This window comes from Balaenoptera ricei, chromosome 1 (genome assembly GCF_028023285.1).
Source record: "Balaenoptera ricei isolate mBalRic1 chromosome 1, mBalRic1.hap2, whole genome shotgun sequence".
Classification (NCBI taxonomy): Eukaryota; Metazoa; Chordata; class Mammalia; order Artiodactyla; family Balaenopteridae; genus Balaenoptera; species Balaenoptera ricei.
This window is the reverse complement of record NC_082639.1, coordinates 43,481,489-43,498,778: the sequence shown is the minus strand read 5'-3', so window position 1 is coordinate 43,498,778 and position 17,290 is coordinate 43,481,489. Positions and strand designations below refer to the sequence as shown.

Here is a 17,290-nt window from a genome sequence, read left to right as displayed (position 1 = left end):
TCAGGCTGCCTCTGACAGGTTTCCCCTCCCTCTTCAGATGATTGTCTCCCCTCACTTGTAAATAAATTTCAAGGCATTTGCTTTGTGGAGCTGAGTGTTTATCCTATTTTTAGAACACTCTGGCACCTGTATGCAAATGTTCCTCAGGGGACTTGTCTGCTATGGTGACTTGGGCCAACTCCCAAAAGAAAGCAGCTATGAGACCAAAGGGAAAACACAGCCCAGGGCAGGATGGAGATCCTGGACTGTCTAGTTAAGTCCCAGAAGTCCTAGGGAGTTCATTCTAATCTCTTACTTACCCTGTATATGTCAACTTCATATGTCTCTGTTTGGAAATGAGTTCATAAGAGGGTCTCTGGGCCAGGCTTCCATCCAAGGTTTTGGACTTAGGATGTTGTGTCAGAAGGTGCCGTGGAACCCAGGCCTGTGGACATTCACATTTATTTAGCTCTGGTGCTGGCTCAGATTCTGAGGAATTATTTCTTACTATCAGGAAAATGAAAGTAATGTGAGGGTTTGGAGAGAGAAAGGCTTTATCAGACAACCTGATGGTTTTGCCCTGCAGAGCTGGAGAGAGATGGGACTCGTGAGACGACAGGCCTCAAATACCTCCCCCATAGAGGTCGGTGTCCCCTGGCCCTTGACATAAGCAGCAGTGTCCCCATCCTCAAAAGCCTCACCATTTAGCACATACTTACTGAATGTCCTCTAGGCAATAGGCCCTATGTTGGGTACCACTAAATCCCTCAGTGGTTCCCTATTCTCTTCCAGACAATGTCCAAGTGCCTGGCCTGGCATTCGATACCTCCATGATATAGCTCCAACCTCACTTCCTATTTTAAGTACTGTGTTTATAATGGAAAATTTCACACATACACTCAAGTAGGGAGACTAAGTAGTACTTGAACACCATCATTCATCTACCATGATGATCAACTCATGATTTATCTTCCATATTTTTCCCATATTTCCTTCTCCTTGGACTATTAATAATAATAGCAACTGCCATTAATCATTATGGGTTTAGTTTTTCTTAATTATAAAAGTAACATATGCTCATTAAAAAATACTTTGAGGGCTTCCCTGGTGGTGCAGTGGTTGAGAATCTGCCTGCCAATGCAGGGGACGCGGGTTCGAGCCCTGGTCTAGGAAGATCCCACATGCCGCGGAGCAACTCGGCCCGTGAGCCACAATTACTGAGCCTGCGCGTCTGGAGCCTGTGCTCCACAACAAGAGAGGCAGCGAGAGTGAGAGGCCCGCGCACCGCGATGAAGAGTGGCCTCCACACCGCGATGAAAAGTGGCCTCCACACCGCGATGAAGAGTGGCCCCCGCTTGCCACAACTAGAGAAAGCCCTCGCACAGAAACGAAGACCCAACACAGCCATACATATATACATACATACATACATAAAAAAAAAAATACTTTGAAATTATATCCAAGCATAAAGAAGAAAATATTACTGACGTTGTGGCTGGTTTCTTTCCAGTTTCTTTTCTATGAATTTTTAACATAGTTGAGGTCATAATGTATATTCAATTTTATATCCTGCCTTTTTGAAGGTAAAACTATGACATAAGTACAGCTAAATTGTTAGAAAATCTTTATAAATATGTTTTTTTAAACATTTTTATTGGAGTATAATTGCTTTACAATGATGTGTTAGTGTCTGCTTTATAACAAAATGAATCAGTTATACATATACATATATCCCCATATCTCTTCCCTCTTGCGTCTCCCTCCCTCCCACCCTCCCTATCCCACCTTTCTAGCTGGTCACAAAGCACCGAGCTGATCTCCCTGTGCTATGCGGCTGCTTCCCACTAGCTATCTATTTTACATTTGGTAGCGTATATATGTCCATATATACACTACCACTCTCTCACTTTGTCCCAGCTTACCCTTCCCCCTCCCCGTGTCCTCAAGTCCATTCTCTAGTAGGTCTGCGTCTTTATTCCCGACTTGCCCGTATGTTCTTCATGACCTTTTTTTATTTTTTTTTTAAGATTCCATATATACGTGTTAGCATACGGTATTTGTTTTTCTCTTTCTGACTTACTTCACTCTGTATGACAGACTCTAGGTCCATCCACCTCACTACAAATAACTCAATTTCGTTTCTTTTTATGGCTGAGTAATATTCCATTGTATATATGTGCCACATCTTCTTTATCCATTCATCTGTCGATGGACACTTAGGTTGCTTCCATGTCCTGGCTATTGTAAATAGTATAAATATGTTTTTAATGACTTCATTGTATTTTATAAGGAAGATGTACCATATCTATTCATTAACTCTTTCATCAACAATGTTTGTTGCATTTACCATGTTTTGGACACTCTAAACAGTGGTAAAGTAATGAGGCACAATCTCTGGCCTCTCAAAGTTTAGTTGTTCTCCACTGTTTGAATGTTTAACTACTTTTCAATTTGGGGCTGTTATGGATAACGTTGCAGTGATCAGTGATCATCTTTGTGTGTAGAACTTTTCCTAGGTTTCAGATTATTTCCTTTAGATAGATTTTCAGTAGTGAAATTCCTATTGTACTCTACCTTGGCCAGCATCAAATATTATCTTAGTTTAATTTTAGCTAATTTAATAGGATAAAAATGGTATCATTATTTCAAATTGCATTTCTCTGATTACTTATTGAACAATCAACTATATGTTTATTAACCATTTGTCTTCTGCAAATTGCCTGACAAGGGTCCTATTTTTATCACCAGCAGTTTCTTAGTACAAGACCTGACTCTCATTTCCTTTTGCTTGCTGTGACCTGGGGATATATTAAGTATAATCTTGTTTCAAGCCTCTCTTTTTCCTCCTGACCCTCTCCCACATCACTTCTTCCCCATTTCTTCCTGTCTTGAAGGGGAGTTGGGTGAGTCACCTAAAGGGTACAGCAGGTGGCAAACTAAGTGAATTCCCTAAAGAGACTTCGCAGAATGCTCTGAATGGTGCTGATGTCAATTGGGAGGCAAAAAGACTGAAGAGGAAATGGGTTGGCAACTGTGATGCTAAATTTGTCCATGCCAAAGCACTGGGGTGTTAGGGATGATGGTTCTTTCAGCAGACATCTTTAAAATACCTGCTACGTGCCTAGATCTGTGCCAGGTACTGATGAGGGCATATTAGCTGGAGAAGACACAAATGAAATAGGTCATACTTAATAGTCAACTATGGACAAGTCTAAGGCATTCAGACTAGGTGGAGATGTCCAGCAGACCGTTGGAAATTTCCATCTGAAACTTGGAAGTAAGGGGCCCAGGGGATAAAGAGCCAGTTTAGGAGACAGAGCAGGAGCAGGGGAGATGCAGGGAGAGCACTGGTGAAGTGAGGTTTCAGAGGAGCTGAGGGAAGGAGGGGTTTTGAGAAGAGGAATATGTCTGGGGCATGTCTTCTTTGTTATTTAAGGCAACAGAGAGATAACATTGCTCAGCTTCTCTCATTCATTCATTCCTTTGTTCATTCAGTATTTTTGGAATACCTGCCAGGTGCCATGTATTGCTCTAGACATTGCTGAGGGTACAGAAATAAAAGGCATAGCCCTGAACCCACAGTCTAAATGAGGAGATATAGATGAGAATTGAAACAAATCCTTGATACAGGTTCTGTGATCCATTCATTCAAAAATATTTATTGAACACCTAAGATATGCCAGGTGAATTGAGGGGCAATGAAAGGAACCCCTATAACTTTCAGTTTATCTGCATGAAGTAAAATGTAGTACCTATATCTTAGTGGAAATTATCTGTGAAAGGATTTGAGGTTTTGAGGGTTTTGTGTGGGATCAATGCTAAAAATAAGAACCAGGGCATTCATCTCTTTGAGCGCAGATTTCCCATCTGTAAAATGAGGGAGTTGACCCTATATGTACCTGTCACAGGATTTGTCACATGTGAGGTAGCTTCCCTGCTAGTCTGAGAATTCCGAGGGCAGGGATCACGTGGGTCTTACTCACTGACACAGTGTAGGCTCAGTAAATATTTGTGTAATTGATGACTCTCACAGGGACTTTCTAGATCTAATATTCTGTGCTCTGCTATTGCTAAAATAAAGGCCCAACTACATTCTGTGAAGGCCCAGAAAAAATGATGCTGGATCCCAAGGAACTTCCTAGAATAGGTGCCCTTTGACTTGGACCTCAAAGGCTAGATAGGACTACAGTGGGCAGGGAAGTCCTTTGGAATACCCAGTCCTGGATTCCAGTGACCTCTTTCCTGCCCTCTGCCCTCAAGGATCTACCAGTTACTACCTATGTGCACTTGGACTCCAATTTTCTCACTTGTAAATCAATAGTGACAATAATTCATGGTGTGCTGGAAAGAATACTGGATGTGGAGTCAGAATATTTGCATTTGAGTCCCAGCCTAACCAAAAAATAAGTAGCTGTGTGACCTTAGGAAAGTTACTTTACCTCTCTAAGTCTCAATTTCCCTACGTGCAAAATAAAGCAGTCAGACTGGACGACCTCAAAGATTGGTTTCTTCTGGCTCTAAAATATCTATATCACAGGGTCATTGTTAGGATCCAATGAGATGATGCAACAAAAATGCTTGTAAACTGTAGGGTGCTCTAAGCGTGGTCTGTACTACTGAGGACAGATGGGTGTAACACCAAGCCAGCTTTAAGGGAATACTCTTTCCTTTCCTCAGTCCTCTGCTTCTCCTTGGCTACACTGAACTTCCCTGAAAAGCTCTCTCCCTCTGCTTTCCTCCCATTCCCATGGGACATAATGTCTCGGCTCCCAGGTGCTGCAAAATACAAAGGGCTTGGAGCTTGGCAGCTGTGGGTTGGAGCGCAGGGTGAGGGGAGAACCAGCGCAGAAGCTCTTATTACTTGCGTTCCTGGTGCTCATCATCCCCACCCCCCAACCTGGCCTGGAGGGAATGAATTGAAGAGGGGGGGATGGAGGAGTTTGGCTGGGGGAGCATGCATATAACCGGGCAGGATCCAGGGATGGAGGCCCCAGAGGTAACCTCTTGCTAGTTGTGTGACCTCTTAAGTCTGTCTCTGCTCTGGGCCTCCCTCTTTTGTGTATAACATGGAAAGGAATCAGAAAGAAGAGGTGACCCTTTTCTCACAGGTGCTTTTCCAACCAATCCTGAGGTTCTAAATGAGTTTTCCCTCCTCAGCACATAATCAGCCTTTGAGTTTCATTCACCAGCATTCTTAGTAAGTGCCTACTATGTGCCAGATGCTATAGTTGAGGGCCTGGGATTTAGCTAAATAAAGACTGGGTCTCAAGATGCTCATAGGGAATTCCCGGGTAGTCCAATGGTTAAGACTCCACACTTCCAATGCCAGGGCCCAGGTTCGACCCCTGGTCAGGGAACTGAAGTCCCACAAGCAAGCCGTGCAGTGTGGCAAAAGAAAGACGCTCATAATCTGGAAGAGGAGACAGGTGAATGAACCAGTAACTATAATAAATGTGATGTGTGTGATGATATAATGCCAAATCATAAAAGGGCAGAGGAAGAAGTTATTTTGTCAGAGGAGAGGAGGCCAAGGAAAGTTTCCGAGGATGTGACCTTGAATAAGATTGTGAATTATAAAAGAGAAAGGGGATTTCAGGCAAAGATCAGCATATCAGGTTAAGGCCCAGGGGTGTGAAGGAGCAGTGTTTGGGAAACCACTAGGTAGGCAAAGCTGGAACTCACTGGTTCAGTGGAGGAATGGTAGGGAAGAAACTGAAAAGGAAGCCTGAGTAGATCCTGAAGGGTCTACTTTCTATGGAGTTGCTTGGACCCCATCGTGTGGACTGTGGGAAGCCGGGGAAGGGATTTAGACCCAGAGTAAGGAGATGAGATTTGGATTTTTAGAAATTCCCATCTGACATTCAGTGTGCTCTGTCAAAAATGTTGCAGTCACCCACAAAATTCACCCTTTCAACCAGTATTTTTTGGAAATCTCCCCCACCCCATGTGCCAGTGCTGTGCTAGTGCTGTGCCAGGCACTGGAGACACAATAGTAAGCAAAACCAGACATCCTGTTCTTGTGGCCCTTGCAGTTTGGCAGGGCAGACAGACTTTAATCAAATAATTACACAAATAAATACAAAATTACAGTGGGGAGGAGTGCTACAAAGAAGAAGTACATGGTGCCAGGAGAACCTGTAATTGGAGCATTTGACATTGCCAGGATGGTCAGGCCAGCTCCTCTGCTGAGCTGAGCTCCAAAGGAAGAGTGTTGCCTCAAGGAAAGGTGCTAGAAGGCTCTATGGGAATGGGCTTCTCCTGCCTCAGAATCCCCATCCAATGCACATTTCTCTTTCCAGTCAACAGACACTGTAGACTTCAAGTAGGTATGTGTAGTATTCAACCTTTTATCTTCAGGACCTAGCCAACACTTGCCACAGAATCAGTGCCCAGTGAAGATTTGAAAAAAAAAAAAATAGAAAGGAAAAGGAGGAATACCCTCCCTTTAGGCACTTTAGATATTTGAAGATAGCAGTACGATTCCCCAAAGCTTCTTCCTTCCTTCAGTTGCTTCTCCCATGACACAGTTTCAAGTTCCCATCACTGTTCTGGTCATTCTGTTTAACTGTGGTGCCTGTCACAGGTGATTTAAAACATCAGGGATATAGCCCTGTGCCATGCGCACTGGTCTCTTGGAGTCAGAAGACCTGGTTTTATTTAAGCCTCTTTTCATCATTCACCTCTTCAAGGTTCAGTTGTTTTGTGTGTGTGTGTGTGTGTGTGTGTGTGTGTGTGTGTGTGTGTGTAATGGAGATACTGGTTCTTCTCTCACAGGATTTCTCTGGGAACTAACTGAGATAATATGAAAAAAACTTTGTAAACTCTAAGAGCTAAACAAACATAGAACTTAAATATTTGGAAGGCTGCCACATGAGTGAAAAATTAGATTTATTCTTTGGGTCTCCAGAGAACAGCGTTAAATCAATGGATAGAAATTACCACATGCAGCTTTCAGCTCTATGGAAGGAAGAAATGTTCTAATACTCAGAACTGTCCATCAGTGGAGTGGCTGCCTTTTGAGGTGGTAGGCATCCAACATTGGGAACACTGAATGCAAGTATGCTGTAGAAGGAATTCCTTTTTTAAGTGAGCGGGTGGATTGAGTAACTTCTAAGATTTATTTTAATTTTAGAACTCAACAATCTGATAGTCAAGACAAGTGGAGGAGCTGGGAGAGGGCATATGTGGCAGAGAGAGTAGCATGAACAGACATATGGAGCAGAAATTAGTATTGCGTGTGTGGGTGACAAGGAGGAAACTCCAGAAAGAAATGATGGGTCTGTGTTGGATCAATGATTCAATCAAGACAGAGAAGATAACTAATATTGTTGAGCACCTGTGTGCCAGACACACGTGATTCCGTTTAAGCGTTGTGGGTGATTTCCAGTCTTACCCTCTGGTGGAGGGGAGATTGTTGGCCTTAGGAAGTCTTAGACATGGTTGGAGGATCTCCTATCTGGAAGGCTTCAGGGTGGGCTGGGTCCTGTCCTGAGGGGCAGAGAGGGATTCAGAATACACAGTCTGGTTGGGCTATAGGCTGTGTTGAAAATACACACTTGTCAAAAGACCAAATTTGAATCCTGACTCTGCTTCCTTATAGCTTGCGACTCTAGCAATTTACTTAACCTCTGTGACCCTCAGTTAATCCATATATAAAATGGGGACTCAAACTTGTCCTGCTTCAGGATGACATAATAATTAAGAGAAATAACGTAGAGCAAAGGGCATCCCAGGAAGAGCACAGGCTTTGAAATCAGACCTAGCTTTGAATCTCAGTCTGCCATGAACTGGTTGCAAGATCGTAGGCAAGTTATTTAAATTTTTCTCATCTGTAAGTAAAGATAACAGTATTTCAAGGCTGTTTTGAAAATTAAGTACAATAAGAAAAGTGCTTAGCATAGTCCCTGGCACACAGCAGTTTTATTTTGTTAGTACAAATAATAAGATCCCATATATAAAGCACTTATCAAAGCGCCTGGCACATAGCAAGTGTCTGTCGGCCACACTGACAGGGCTGCTGCAGGCCAGGATGGTGGATTGTGCATCATGGTGTCCACTCTCTGGCATAAGGCTCTGCCCATATGAAGAGCTCAATGTGTGTCTGCTTCGTAGAAGTGAATTGATTGCTCTTGATGACACAGCCTCCTTCCTCAAGTAGCCAGTGAGTCATGCCTCTTTCTTCTCCTCCTTCCTGTCTCCTCTTTGGTTCTATTTCTGACTCTCCTCAGTGGGAGGGGAATCAATGTTCGTCAAAGTGATTTTTAAAAATAAAAGAGAGAGGGAGGTTTAGAAGCGATTCTCTGGGCTACTTTCTATTGAGCACAGGATAGTGAGAGCTGAATTGTTTCCAACCTTGCTTTTCTTTAGGTGAATGACAACAACAACAATATCAACAGTAATAGCAGCAGCTACTATGAACTTTATTGAGCACCTACTATGTGCCTGGCACTCTGCCAAGCTCTACCAGTGCATTGTCTCTAATCCTCACATAACCACCTCAGGGCTGGTATTATTATCACCACTTTATTGATGAGGAAATTAAGGCTTAGAAAAGTTAAATGATAATGAAAATGACAAATACTCCTATATTTGAGTACCTATTATCAGCCAGACATTTAAAAAAATCTTATTTAATTACAAACACCCTACAAAGCAGGCAGCATTATTCCATTCGAATCGTGAGGAAGCTGAGCCTCAGAGAGATGAAAAAAACCAAGCTGTCCAAAAGCACACAGTTGATGAGTGGCAGAGCTGGGAGTCAGACCAAAGCCTGATCAACCCTTTTTTTTAAATAAATTTATTTATTTTATTCATTTATTTTTGGCTGCATTAGGTCTTTGTTGCTGCGTGTGGGCTTTTCTCTAGTTGTGGCGAGCAGGGGCTACTCTTCATTGTGGTGCGCAGGCTTCTCATTGTGGTGGCTTCTCTTGTTACGGAGCACAGGCTCTAGGTGTGCGGGCTTCAGTAGTTGTGGCTTGTGGGCTCTAGAGTGCAGGGTCAGTAGTTGTGGCTCATGGACTTAGTTGCTCCGCGGCATGTGGGATCTTCCCGGACCAGGGATGGAACCCGTGTCCCCTGCATTGGCAGACAGAGTCTCAACCACTGCACCACCAGGGAAGTCCAAAGCCTGCTCAACTCTTAACTCATCCATTCCCTTTCTCTCTGGCCAACTTTCTGCTCCTAGAGGGAAGCATCGTATTGAGACCCTGGGTGGAGGCAGCCCTGGGCAGGTTTGAATGAGAAGGAAGTGGCACATGGCATGAGACTCATTCACTCCTGTTGGGCAGACCCTGGGAAGCTGGCCCTGCTCCTGGGGCTGACTGTGGAAGTACAAAAGTAACGCCTAAGTGGCATTTACTCTGTATCAGGAACTGTTCCAAGCATTTTAGATATAATAACGTTCTTAATCTTCACGATAACTTTGTGAAATAGGTATTGTTATTATTCCCGTTTGCCTGAAGAAACTAAGGCCCCGAAAGGAAAATGGCCCCAGGAGGGGATTACCCAAGAGCATGAATACCAGGAGACAGCAATCACTGGGAGCCATTTTAGAGGCTGCCTACCATTGTCACATAGTAAATGCTAAAAGAGGGGTTTACACCCAGAAGTCTAATTCCAGAGACCATGCTCCTAACCTTAAAACTATATGGCCTTTTTGTTTAACAAGGTGGTGATTGAATCCCTACTGTGTGCATAGCCCTGTGCTAGGCACTGGGAGTACAGAGGTGAAACTGATTCTATGTCCAAGCTCATTTATTATTCTATACCAGGATTTCCAATTAATTGGGCATCAGTTGGGTGGCAGGATTCTTTGTCAAAGAGCTGGGGCACAGGGCCAGGCTCCAGGCAGAGATAAGAGACTAGAAACTCTCATCGAGAAGTGGTATAATGCAGGCGGAATGAGAAAAGATGAGAACTGCTGGCAGTGCAGTTGCTCAGAAATCCTGCTTGGGCCTTTAGATCACCAGTCTGGACAGGTGGCTTAATCCTAAACCCTACAGGACAAGATTTAGAGTCTGAGCCTGTAGATGGGAGGGAGGAGTCTCATGTGTTGTGTTAGCTCTGAGGAGCTCAGGAAGCAGAGGTAAGAGCGTGGGAGGGGAGGATCAAATTCTGCTGCAGTGTTTCATAGGTACACACACACACACAGAACTTTTGTGAGATATGGCAGACAGTGAATATTTCTCTAATATTAGTGCCTAAGATTCCTGTGTTAGATGTTTACTCACTCACTCTCACTCACTCACTCACTCACTCAATCATCTATCTCTTCATTCATTCATCCACTCACCCATTCATGAGCTGGATAAAATTCTGTTTGCCAGAACTCTTAGGGAGAAGTACTGTATGTGGTCAGAAGGAATACTCTGATAGGCTGCTTGAAGTAACGAGTAAGACACCCAAAAACCTGCTCAACAAACAGAAGATGGTGATTCCTATGCTCTCCAAGGATGGTGGGTGTGTTAAATGCAGATTTTGTTTTGCTGAGTAATGTGCAAATCTGGGTCAGAGCTGAATTGCTCAGGACATGAAGAAACTGAGCCCTGCCAGAAACAAAACCTATCTGTCATCATGCCCTGTAATCCACCTCTTAAATACCTCTTGAGTCTATTTCTACTCCATCCCCATTGCTACAACTCTAGTTCAAATCTATCTTAGGTCGCACCTGAACCACTGCAAAGATCTAATCAACCAGCCTTCCTGCCTCCCATCTCTACTTCCTCCAGTTCATTCTCCACATCAGAGTCAGAGTAATCTTTCTAAAGTTCAGATCCAATCATGTTAATCTCCTGTCTCAAAATCTTTGATCCTAAAAAGATCAAGTTCAAACTCCATAGCACGGCATTCAAAGCTCTTTCTAGCTTCATCTCCTACTCATTTCCCACCGTTCCTTAAGTTCTTCTGGAGTAGTCACTGGAAAAATATCTTCCTTCTGCCAAAATACCTTTCCTTCACTTCTCTGCTTGGAAAATTCTTCTTTTGGAAGATCCCTGTTGTCCTCCTTCTGTTACCAAGTAAGCACATCTGTAGGTAATGCTCCTGGGCTTGGTACAGTTTCTATCCATGGGAGTGGTTATGCCATCTACCACATTTCCCATTCTCCTCCTGGGTGTATTATAGGATTGTGCTTTCTTCGGTATGGGCATGTGACTTGCTTTGGCCAGTGAATGGGAAAAGTGGAATAGCCAACACATGACTCATACACTTTCTTTCCCTCTTGTAGCCACCCTGTCACTCTTTATCCTGGAATGAGGAAGACAAAAAGCAGAGCACCCACCCAACCCTTGATGGATATGTAAAAATAGTGAAAAATAAAACCTTGTTTTTGAAGCTGCTGAGATTTTGAGATTGCGTATTATTGAATAACCCAGTCTACCCTAACTGGTACACTATCTCTGCTTTGACGTCTTCCATAACTACCTAAAACCACCATGTTTCTACCTTATCTGACTTGTGTGACACATTTTCTTTATGCCACATACCTGGTACTGATGACATACTGCCACATATTGCTAATTATGGGTTCAGTGGTATGCCTTAGCCACCTCTTTACTTTTACTGAGGCTTCCTTAGGGCAAGGATGGTCCTTGTTCCATTTCTGTGTCACACAAAGTATGATTCATAGCCAAGGCAATATACTGTAATGGATGTAGGAGTCAGACATACTTGTTTTGAATCCCAGTTCTTACATTTGATGGGCAATCTCTCTGAACCTCAGTTTTCTCATCTGTAAAATGGGAGTAATAATATGTACCCTACAGGGTTTTTCTAAAGTTTGTGGATAACAGGTGCAACATATGTACAATTAATGGCAGGTTATAATTTTTATTGTTCTCATTATTTGTTTTTATTTTTTTAACCATTTATTTATTTATTTATTTATTTATTTATTTATTTATTTAGGCTGTGCTGGGTCTTAGTTGTGGCATACAGGCTTCTTATTTTTTATTTTTATTTTTTAAATTAATTTATTTATTTTTGGCTGCTTTGGGTCTTCATGCTGCGCACGGGCTTTCTCTACTTGCGGTGAGCTGGGGCTACTCTTCTTTGTGGTGCACGGGCTTCTCATTGCGGTGGCTTCTCTTGTTGCAGAGCACGGGCTCTAGGTGCACAGGCTTCAGTAGTTGTGGCACGCGGGCTCAGTAGCTGTGGCTCGCAGGCTCTAGAGTGCAGACTCAGTAGTTGTGGCGCACAGGCTTCGTTGCTTCGCAGCATGTGGGATCTTCCTGGACCAGGGCTCAAACCTGTGTCCCCTGCATTGGCAGGTGGATTCTTAACTACTGTGCCACCAGGGAAGTCCCGCATGCAGGCTTCTTAGTTGTGGCATGCAGACATCTTAGTTGCAGCGTGTGACTCTTAGTTGCAGCATGTGGACTTTTTAGTTTCAGCATGCATGCGGGATCTAGTTCCCTGACCAGGGATCGAACCCAGGCCCCCTGCATTGGGAGCATAGAATCTTACCCACTGGACCACCAGGGAAGTCCCTATTTGTTTTTATTATCATTATGGATAGTGTTCAGTAAATGCCTGTGGATAAATCTTTTATTGATTGAGGTATAATGGTATGTGCATTGGACTTGGAATCAGAAGTCCTAGATTTAAGGCATAGCTTTTGTCACCAGCTTTGTGACCTTGGAAAAATCACTTACCCTTTCTGCATTTTTGCATTCTCAACTACAGAAGGTAAATACTGATCCCTACCTCATAGAGATTATTATAAAATTTAAATAAGATAATATATGAGGAAATGTTTTATACATGCTCAAGTATCACACATCTAAAACTAACGATTCAGAGAAGACCGGCTGGTCCCTCACATAAGGACCGTGTGGACATTGTGACACATCCCAGTGTACTCCAGTAACACTTTGTTGTGGGGCTTGGCTTATCTAGCTTACATGTTTGTCTTTCCAACTAGACTGTGAGCTGCCTGAGATAAAGAATTGTCTTCGTCTTTTTTTAGTAAAAATGTTTATTTGTTTCTCCTTATATAAGTAATACATGCTCAGCATAGAGAAAATAAAAATACCTGAAGAAAATGAAAATCCTGGTAATTCTTATCTCTCATATAGAGATAATCACTATTAACCTTTTGATGTGTTTCTTTCCAGTTTTCTTCCTGCATATATAGTTATGAAACTGACATTATATCACACTTACAAGCATTGTTCCATTATAATAAATATTCTTATATAAATAAATACATTAAAAATCTTGTATTTTAACCATTCTCCTATTGTTGAATATATATAGGTTGATGTTAGTTTTTCAATGTCTAAATAAGGTTGTAAGAAGCATTTTTGTGCATAAATATTTGTCTGATATTCTATTTTTGTAGAAAAAGTTTTTAGAAGGAAAAATTTCTAGTTCAAAGGGTACAACGATTTTTAATGCTCTTGGGACTTCCAAATTGATTACCAGAAAGATTGAACCAAGTGTCACTCCCACAAGCAAGGTATGAGGTTATACATCTCACTACATCCTCAACTATAATGGGAATTATAATTAAAAATAAGGTTAAAACCTATTAATATAATAATTATCCATTTACATTTCTTCTGTGAATTTTTCTTTACTCCTGCTCATTTTTCTATTGGGATTTTAATTATCTTCTTATTAATTTCTATGAGGTTTCAAAAACCATTTTATTCTAGTCACCAAGTACAATACAAGATACATAATAGGTGCTCCTTAAATAGACTTTGGATGATTTTAATTGTCCTGGGGACTCTTTAGAAACAAAGCAGTCTTTCTAGGAGGCTGACTCTTTCCTTTTCCCACCCAGGACACGGCTGGGCAGGAGCGGTACCGGACCATCACCACAGCCTATTACCGTGGAGCCATGGGCTTCATCCTGATGTATGACGTCACCAATGAGGAATCCTTTAATGCTGTCCAAGACTGGTATGAGATTCGTCCATTCACCCACTCATCAAACTGTTCATGAAAACCTAGTATATGTACTAGGCTCTGTGCTAAGTGCTAGGGAAACTCGAATGAATCAGACATGGCTCCTGTCCTCAAAAAGTTCACAGTGAGAGGAGAGGACAGATCAGTGAGCAGGCAATGAAAATATCATGTGACAGGTGCAGTGATGAGAGTGGCACCAGGGCTGTGGGAACCCAGCGGAGGGCTCTGACCCAGCCTGGGAAGTCAGGGAAGTTGTCCTGGAATTGCTGACACATATGCTGCATTTTAAAAGATGAACAGGAGTTAGCCAGAGGGACAAATGGGTAAGAATGTTCCAGAAAAAGAGTACAGATGTGCAAAGACAAGAAGGTAGGTGAGAGGGTAAGAAGAGCAGAGGTCATGAAGGATTCTGTGTGCTGGGGTGGGTGAGGGATTTGGATTTTATCTGGTAGGTGAGGACATTTGAACAGGGAAACAAAAGGTTCAAATTAGTGTTTTAGAGAGATCATTCTGGACATAGTGCTAAGTGAATCCACATATTGCTTCCCTATAAAGTTTATCCCTGAGCCGGGGGTCCAAATTCATAAAGATTCAATATCTTGATACGATAGAAATCGGCACAGTTCCCCAGAGGTATAACCTCTGAGCAACGTACATCTTTCTTCCTGGAGCATTACTCACAGGGAGAAGGGAGCACGAGAGGAAGGGCAGGTGAGACAGAGGGCCAGGACCCGGTGCCCCTAATCAGTGGAAAGGATGGGAAAGATGGAGCGTGTGTGCCTGGCTCTTCTTCACAATCAGAGAGGCTGAGTAGGCTGGGCACACAGCAGCAGTGCGGGCCAGTGCCAAGCTTGTCTCCTACTCTTCTTTGCCCAACAGCTACCCTTTGAAGACTTCCCACCTCCCAAGGAACAGTTGTCATGACTATGTGCAGCCCTGTTGGTGCCTTGGAGCCTTGAGCTGGGAGTGACCTTGCAGGCTGCTTGCCACGTTCTCCCCGCCCACCCCCGAGTTCTGAGCAGCAGTCTAGGGTGCCACCGCATGCCTGTCACTCATGTGTGGTCCTTCTTAGTCTGTTGGTCATCCCCTTCTTCCTCCTTTCTCCCCCTTTCCTTTTAACAAGTCCTTCTCTCCACCTTCCTTTTTTCTCCTTTCCTCCCTCTTTTTTCTCTTCCTCTCTCTTTATGCCTCTTTTTTCTCCTGCTTTTTTCCTTTCTTGTTCCCTCTCTTCCCTCCAGTCATGATTTTTCTCTCCTCCTCCCATGTCTCCATCTTTCCCCACCACCTCCCACCACGAAGTGATTAGCTCTTTCTTTAAGTATCTCCACACTGCCCATTTCCTGTCGGCCTTGACCTCCTTCCCTCTCTCCATCAGTCCCTGTTCATTCTGCCTCAGGGACACAGTGACTTTAACACCTGGTGACGATTCCTCCAAGAATAACCTAAGTTGCTAATCTGGGAGCTGAGCCAGGATGATGGTGGGAGGAGGGAGGAAGATGACAGAAGAGTGGCATGGGAGACTTGGGGAGTTGGCTCCAGGTACCTGTCTTGAAGCTGAGGACTGAATGTCTATCTTTCCCAAGCTCTGGCCTTTAGTTTTACCTCTGGGAAACTTGGTCCCAGCCTAGCACCCACCTGCCATCTAAGCCCCAGTACCCAGCACAGAACCTGGCTCTCTGTCGGTTTACCACAAATGGTGGTTGAGTAAAATCCATCCTTTGAGGGAGTGGCTTTTCACCCTTAAAGAGAAGATTGGTGGTGAGATCAGCTTTAGGAGCAGGCAATAGGTCTAGGTTGCAGTTAGGGTTGAGTTAGATTGAGTGTCAGTGTCAGGATAGGGTCAGATTTTATTTAGATCTGCTTCAGGATTAACCATTTGCTGGCTTCTTCCTTCATCAGACAATCAATGACTTCTTTTCTCTGTGCTCTGTGCTGGGGGTTGGCACCCCAAAGATGAATAAGCCTGTCCCTGCCCTCAAGGAGAGACAGATAAATTCAGCCAAATGTGACGGTGCCACAAAAAAGAGTAGGGGAACAAAAGGGGAGGTAATTGTTTCTACCTGATGAGGTATCTGGAGACAGAGTTAGGCCAACTCCACAAAAGGATGTCTCCTCAATAAAAAGGTCTGATTTTATTTCCTCTGTTTAAAAGTTTGTTTCTCATTATAAGAGTAATACATGCTCACTTTCAAAATTTTGAAAAGTAAAGTATTTTTTTAAAGTTTTGGGACTTCAGTGGTGACTCAGTGGTTGAGAATCTGCCTGGCAATGCAGGGGACACGGGTTTGATCCCTGGTCTGGGAAGATCCCACATGCCACGGAGCAGCTAAGCCCGTGCACCACAACTACTGAGCCTGCGCTCTAGAGCCTGCAAGCCACAACTACTGAGCCTGCATGCCACAACTACTGAAGCCTGCGCGCCTAGAGCCCATGCTCCACAGCAAGAGAAGCCACCACAATGAGAAGCCCGCGCACAGCAGTGAAGAGTAGCTCCCGCTCGCCACAACTAGAGAAAGCCTGCACGCAGCAATGAAGACCCAACGCAGCCAAAAATAAATAAATAAATAAAATCTCATAATCATCCTATGTGAAGGAAACCACTGCTGACATTTTGGTTTCTACAAATAATAATGCTCTAAGGCCTCAGTGAAGATTTATGAATCACAGAGGAGGAGGGAGAGGCTTGCTGGGCCAGGGGAAGCTTGAGAAGGCTCACTCCCCCAGGCAACTGGGGGATCAGCCCTGGGCCTTGGAGGATGACTTAGTGTGGGGAAGGCAAAGGCACATGCCATGGAAGAGCCTTTGAGGAATGGGTGAGGTTTGTGAAGTGAGAGGAAGGGTGATGAGGCTGGAGAGACAGGATGGGAATGGTCTTGAACGCCTAACTGAGGGATCTAGACTTCATCGCTTAGCTAGTCCAGGGACCGGAGAAGGCTTTTAAGAAAGGACGAATCATCTGATAGATGTTTTAGAAAGAGCTCTCTGCCCTGTGAGGAGAGGGCATTAGAGGTGGACTCCAAATAGCTGAGTGAAGTTTGCAGCCAGGGCTTAAGGGTCAGCATCTGTGACAGCCAGCAGGAGCAGAGGTCTGACTGTCCCAGGCTGAATTAGTTGACAGTATCTCGTGTGTTGCGAACCCCACTGAAGGGGCTTCTGTGAGCTTTGCAGGGTCCTTTCCAGCCTAGGAGGATGTCATTAACACTGTCATCTCTCTATCTCTCTTTAGGGCTACTCAGATCAAGACCTACTCCTGGGACAATGCGCAGGTCATCCTGGTGGGGAACAAGTGTGACATGGAGGAAGAGAGGGTTGTTCCCACCGAGAAGGGCCGGCTCCTCGCAGAGCAGCTTGGTATGTGCACGACACGTGTTTGTGCATGGGAGTGGGGCAAATGGAGAGG

The 17,290-nt window shown here is 43.8% G+C and overlaps 1 protein-coding gene across 1 annotated transcript in view; it reads left to right on the top strand.

Moving 5' to 3' along the window:
• RAB3B (RAB3B, member RAS oncogene family) overlaps positions 1–17,290 on the top strand; it is a 60,137-nt gene that overhangs the window by 29,842 nt on the left and 13,005 nt on the right. Inside the window, exons 3-4 of the mRNA XM_059898480.1 lie at positions 13,766–13,884; positions 17,117–17,241. Of these exons, the coding sequence (XP_059754463.1) occupies positions 13,766–13,884; positions 17,117–17,241 (244 nt within the window). The remainder of the gene's footprint in view (positions 1–13,765; positions 13,885–17,116; positions 17,242–17,290) is intronic.